This window comes from Populus euphratica, unplaced genomic scaffold, assembly GCF_000495115.2.
Source record: "Populus euphratica unplaced genomic scaffold, PopEup_1.0 scaffold588.1, whole genome shotgun sequence".
Lineage (NCBI taxonomy): Eukaryota > Viridiplantae > Streptophyta > Magnoliopsida > Malpighiales > Salicaceae > Populus > Populus euphratica.
This window is the reverse complement of record NW_011500202.1, coordinates 236284-242283: the sequence shown is the minus strand read 5'-3', so window position 1 is coordinate 242283 and position 6000 is coordinate 236284. Positions and strand designations below refer to the sequence as shown.

Below are 6000 nucleotides of genomic sequence, written 5' to 3'. Positions count from 1 at the left end.
AGCAAGATTATTATTATTATTATTATTATTATTATTATTTGTTAATTTTATTTTATTTTGTATTTATATTATTTAAATTAACTGGGATTATTAAAATTAGTCAAATCAATAATTAAATCTTAAATTATTTTTATTTTTTTAGTGATATTAACGTCGTCCTATAAAATGTTTTCCATGCCGGAAAAAAATTAGACCGGCCAGCACCATACCACAGTTTTGATCCAGCAACGCTACTAGTAGAGATTCATCATTTCTTCTTAGACCTATCATGGTATCCCATCTTCTACTTTAGCATCATCTTCTCAGTACCTTCACTCCCTAAAAAAATTAAATTCAAATTTTTTTATCCTTTCATTTAGATGATGCTTATGATAATGAGAAATATTATTTTTAAATATATTTTTATATTGAAAAATTTATTTTTTAGATAAGCATATTAAAATAATATAAAAATATTAAAAATATATTAATTTAAACTTAAAAAATCCAAAATTTTATAAAATATTATCAAAACCACCAAGGCATCAAACACACCCTTGATAGCATAAAATTATTGCACCAACTAGAAAAAAGGTGGAATTCCATTCCACCAACAACCTCATCCAACAACCTCAAAAAAAAAAATAAAAAAAATAAATGCAGCAATAAAGTCTTCTGTCTTCCTGGTTTCTTTCCACGAGTACGAACAAACTTATAACAACCACACCACTTTGAACTAAGATTGAACAAACCCATAAAAAAACAAAAAAACAAAACCACCTCTCATTTCTCAATCCCTCTACCACCACCACCTACCATGGCCTCCTTATCCTTCCTCTCCCCTCCTTCCTCCTCCTCTCTTTCTTCCCTCCACAACACCACCCCTTCCTCCTCCCGCCTCTTCTTACGCACACCCTCTCTTAACCTCCGCGCTCCAACCAAAATCTTCTCCCTTAAAGCCCAATCCGCCCCAGTCCTCACCCAAGACGACCTTAAAAAGATCGCAGCAGACAAGGCCGTCGAGTATGTCAAATCCGGTATGGTCCTCGGCCTTGGAACCGGCTCTACCGCCGCCTTCGTGGTAGCCAAGCTCGGCGAGCTCTTAAAAACCGGTGAACTGACAAATATCATTGGAGTCCCAACTTCAAAACGCACAGAAGAGCAGGCTCGTTCTCTTAACATCCCTCTTTCAATACTCGATGACCACCCCCACATTGATCTTGCCATTGACGGGGCTGATGAGGTGGACCCACTACTTAATTTAGTGAAGGGTCGCGGCGGAGCCCTTTTAAGAGAGAAAATGGTTGAAGCAGCATCAGATGAGTTTGTTGTTGTTGCCGATGAGACTAAGCTTGTTGATGGTCTTGGTGGAAGTAAACTGGCAATGCCAGTTGAAGTAGTGCAATTTTGTTGGAAATTTAATTTGGTGAGGTTACAAGAGTTGTTTAAAGATGAAGGGGTTGAGGCTAAATTGAGAGTTGGTGAAGATGGGAAGCCCTATGTGACCGATAATTTTAATTATATAGTTGATTTGTATTTTGAGAATCCGATTAAAGATGGATATGCAGCCGGAAAGGAAATTTCGGGGCTTGAAGGTGTTGTGGAACATGGGTTGTTTTTGGATATGGCGACTGCGGTTATTATTGCTGGGAAGACAGGAGTTGAGGTTAAAAGCAAGTGAGAATTTCGAATCTTGTGTTATATGATGGTTTTGTTATATTGACACTGTTGTTGTTCATTATTTTTGTTGCGGTGAATTTGAGCTGTTCGGACTCTAGTTGGATATTCTTGTTACTTTTCTCTATAGTTTAGGAATGGAAAAGTGAAATAATGTGAAATGATCAAAATGAATGAATTGGTTTCATGGTTATTGCCACCTTGTTTTGATTTTGGGATGAATAATTGGATGACCTGTAATAATATTGTTTCTTCGCGTCTTGTTATTTATAATCAACAGGGTTTAATTTGTGCCAATGCATTCCCTTGTATGTAAAAAATCATCAATGCCTTTTTTATCCCCTTTTACTGTGCTGTCTATGAGCGAGAAGATGGGAAACTCAACTCCATTGAAACCTTAAGGTCTGTACTGTTCTACTGGCAATTTGGCAATAGCAAGTGCATTGGTAAGGACAACTGGAGTAAAAGTGCCCAAGTATTAGTTTATGGGTTGCTCTCTCTTGTTGTTCTGCAGTGAAGTATTTTGTTTTTTAAAGGAAAGTGCTCAAGCAACATCTTAGACGGTTTCCATCTTTTCTTTTACATTGTTAATGATGCTAATCTACCATGCTGAAAAGGAAACCACTAGGTTAATTGGCGTCTCAATTGCATGAGCAGTGGCGTGTCATAAACATGTTTCTCAGGTATGCAACAGGTTTATTTAGTTCCTCTAGTAATAGCAGTTTTCAGGGGAACAGGGGATGTGTTTTGGCTCTCAAGTGACTATTTATACTTTGCATTCTAGTCTCAAAAACAGTAATGGATTGATGGTGCATCAAATGGGCAAACAGCATAGGTCTAGTTCTATCAATTAGTTCAAAGCCTGAAGAGTACGGAAAGGAGGACTTGTAGATGCTTGGGTGAAAAGATTTCGGGAGACAGATGAAAAGGCTAACTGGGTACATTTGAAACCCTAACTTCTAATAGTTGTATAGAGGTATTAGGGAACGATACCGAGATGGTTATGGTCTCACAGAAGCTCATAAATAATATTTGAGAGGTATCCATAGCTCAATCATGATGCTGGTTTACAGAAGTTTGAATATAATTCTATCTATATATTCCTGCTTTTAGAATATTTAGAGAGGAAGCCAGGGCACAATGAAGTGAATATCCTATGTCGTGTTGGAGTCTCCTGCCTGCAATGTAATACAAATAGAGTTCCACGTGTTTTCCCAGGTAGATAGTACAGTGACTTTAACACAGCTCATTGTTCTGGTTATGCGTCAGTGACTGGTATGTGCTGCTATTGCGCGGTACATATGCTTTTGTAAAGTGGAATCCCTAGCAAACGTCAATTCAAGTGTAGTCCGTAGATCTGGGATCAATTATGAATCCATACCATCTTTGAATCTCATTTTGTTGTGTTGAGCAGTGAGGGGAAAGCTTGGCAATATCGACTGTTTTGTTGTCAGATGTACAATCACCAATGAGCAAATTTTGGCGTGGAAGCATTACAAGATTGTTAGAGTTGATTTTTTTTATCACTCACTCCGATAGCATCCTATAGACTTAATGTTTTGGGATCGTTCATTTGGAGAAACATCTTGTGTGGTTTCAAGAGGCAGTTCGTTTCCCCCTCGAATCAAACGTGAACTATGGATTAGAAATGAGCAGCCTTAGTAGTATAATTTTGTTTTTCTCGGCCAGCCTAGACTTAACGCTTTAGTGGCGATGTGCTTTGAGGCTGTGGCTCCTTTATCCATTCCATTTATAACACAAGTCTTGAATTTTGATTGCTTAACAAGGACTTGCTTGCACCTAATACAGAAGCCTGTCTTGTGCAGAAACGGATAGGAAAAATCACACTTGGCAGAAGGCATGTGTGTAGCTTGTTACTTGTACTCGGTGTGTTTAGTTTTGTGGCCAAATTATGTAGACGTTGCCATGTTATTTGAATTATCAATCATCAAACTAAATGGCGATTTAACAAATAGGATTCGTCCCAGAAGCTACTTGGATCTTGTTGCTTTATATCTATGTGGATAGCTTGAATCCAAAGAGAAGAATAGATAAATATTTTTCACAAGCTCAGTTATTTATAAATAAATAATCAATACAACTACATAAAAACCAAATGGATCACGTAGTGTTGCATAGACAACGCTCATCCTCCATCTAGGTCTGTGTTCCGACTTTCATTCGCATACAAACTGAATTTCTACATAAGAATCTGGTGAATGATCAAACGAAAGATGCACCAAATGAAATTTACTAGTGAGTATAATCAAGTATCACGAAACTGAAAAGCTGGTTAGCCAGGATCCTCGTTCAATTCTCATCCTACATCAGAGCCATAAGCATAGAGGCGAGCAAAATAATCATCCATTGGAACTTTGCTGGAAGAATGGTGCTAGCTGGATAACAAAAATAGATTAGAAATCATCAAGATCTGAAATAACATCTTTTATGTTACGACGACTGGGTGATATGTTTGGTTTGCATTCTCACCTGGATTTCCACCGGTTCCAGTTCCGGTTCCAGTTGATGTTGAGTTTGCGATTCTAATAATGTCAGCACAATCAGATCCGAGAGTACCTTGACAACCAAAACCATAGCACAGATCAGTTTTTAAAGTTTGTTTCTTTGATCTCCCATCAGTATTCACTGCTAAAACTTCATGTAAAAGTTCTTACATGCACTGTAGCAAGGGTAGTAAGAGATGTTGAGAAGATTAACGAAACCAGGATTGCAAGTACACGTGTGTCTATATGTTCCATTATTTGTGCATTGACCTTCTCCACAGTACATCCAATAGCAAGCTACATGATCAACAGGACAGAAAATTAGTGGCAGGAGAGAGAGGGGGAGAGAGAGAGAGAGAGAGAGAGGATATCAGGCAGGACTGCAGTATTTTTTGAATCTTATTATGTGAATAAAGGTCTTTGGTTTTGGTGATTACGATCGAAGAAGGAGCTGTTGTGGGGAGCTTCTTTTTGTGGAACTGGAGGTGGGGCTGGCTGGCAGCTGCCATAGTTCAGAGTACCTGCAAAAAAACAAGAAAATGAACCAAGTTTACTTGAATGTGTAAAATTACGTACAAAATCTGTCTTTTTAATTCATCAGAACATGTCATGTTCTGCTACTTGCATGTACCATGTCCCTGAATGAAGTTCAGAAAAGAAAGCCGAAAAGAAAAGGAGGTTACAGTTTGGAATCACGCAAGGGAGGAACTTGTGTTCATCATCAACATCATCGTCATCGTATTGGGTTTGTTTCCATCCAGCTTCACATTCACACTTGTAGCTCAATGGGTATGATGTGTCTCCTACGCATGTTCCTTTTCCGCAATCCACTTCTTTACACAACCTGTCTGCAATTCACAAAGAACAAATCATACATCCAAGATTTTACCCGTGCTTGTGTGTGCATGGAAGTGCAGGATAGAGAGTTTTGTGTACCATAGAAAGCAGTCAGGTTGCCATCAATATCTGCCATAGCAACCATAGGTAGCACCACAAGAAGCATGGTTACAAAAGTAAGAGCTTTAGATAAAGGCATTTGTAACTCTGAGAGAACAAGTGATTTGCAGTGTATGCTGGAGGAGGTACCGTGCTATCTGTACCTAATGAGGTGCGTATTTATAAGAGATCACAAAGACTTGGAAGTTTTCTTGGAATCCAAACAAATAGAATTAACATAAAGACACGTCACATTTTGATGGTTATTTCTTGTTTTTTTCTCTATTCAATAGAACAGGAAAGTTAACTTGATAGAAGCTTCTGTGTAGGCAGAAAGGATCAATTCTGCAGATTTTTTCTTCTCTTTGCGTTTTATTTATTGTCTATGGTCGGTCTTTATCATAGTTGAATAAATCAAACAAAGTAGAAAACATTAAATCTCTCTCTCTTCCTTCTAGATTGTCATGTAACAGAAGGTTCATTGTATTATAAATTGAACAGGTCTCAAATTTGCTCCTTCTTCTTTCTATTTTATGACATCATTATCCTCAACCAAGCTTAGGTTTGGCCATTCTTAAATAAAGCAAGGCCAGATTAGGCTGTCGAGCGGACAAAAAAATCAAAAGAGAGAAATCAGAGTCTACCGAACAGTTTGGATTTCATTCCGAACAACATTTCATAGAAATTTAATGTTTTTTATATTTTTAGATGAATAAAAAATAATGATTTTAAAAATAATAAAAATATTATTTTAATATATTTATAAACCACAAACATTTTAAAAAACAATTATTATTGTATTCTGCATAATCATTCAAGCTTCTTGATAAGAAATAAAATCAAAACATCTAGAATATGGGATGTGGGTCCATCACGTAATATTGATTTTCTTTGGTAATGAGTA

At 37.1% G+C, this 6000-nt stretch overlaps 2 protein-coding genes across 2 annotated transcripts; one reads left to right on the top strand and one right to left on the bottom strand.

Annotated features, from left to right (window-relative positions):
- Nucleotides 1-622: 622 nt before the first annotated feature.
- Nucleotides 623-1953, top strand: LOC105111918 (probable ribose-5-phosphate isomerase 3, chloroplastic). The gene has a single exon (XM_011007411.1). It carries the CDS (start codon nucleotides 797-799, stop codon nucleotides 1658-1660), a length of 864 nt encoding a protein of 287 aa, XP_011005713.1. The 5' UTR covers nucleotides 623-796; the 3' UTR covers nucleotides 1661-1953.
- A 1777-nt stretch (nucleotides 1954-3730) lies between these two features.
- LOC105111917 (uncharacterized) lies at nucleotides 3731-5211 on the bottom strand. The gene is made up of 6 exons (XM_011007410.1): nucleotides 5097-5211; nucleotides 4844-5008; nucleotides 4598-4681; nucleotides 4332-4457; nucleotides 4147-4233; nucleotides 3731-4052 (listed from the first exon to the last, which is right to left on the bottom strand). Exons 1-6 carry the CDS (start codon nucleotides 5194-5196, stop codon nucleotides 3979-3981), a joined length of 636 nt encoding a protein of 211 aa, XP_011005712.1. The 5' UTR covers nucleotides 5197-5211; the 3' UTR covers nucleotides 3731-3978.
- Nucleotides 5212-6000: the final 789 nt, after the last annotated feature.

What these genes read in the sequence shown, in the direction of transcription:
- LOC105111918 (XM_011007411.1), top strand. Translation starts at nt 797, where the DNA reads ATGGCCTCCTTATCCTTCCTCTCCCCTCCTTCCTCCTCCTCTCTTTCT.
- LOC105111917 (XM_011007410.1), bottom strand. Translation starts at nt 5,196, where the DNA reads ATGCCTTTATCTAAAGCTCTTACTTTTGTAACCATGCTTCTTGTGGTG. An exon ending in CAACAGCTCCTTCTTCGATC is followed by an intron (nt 4,458 to 4,597) that starts GTAATCACCAAA and finishes TTGATCATGTAG; the next exon opens with CTTGCTATTGGATGTACTGT. An exon ending in TGGAACCGGTGGAAATCCAG is followed by an intron (nt 4,053 to 4,146) that starts GTGAGAATGCAA and finishes TTTGTTATCCAG; the next exon opens with CTAGCACCATTCTTCCAGCA.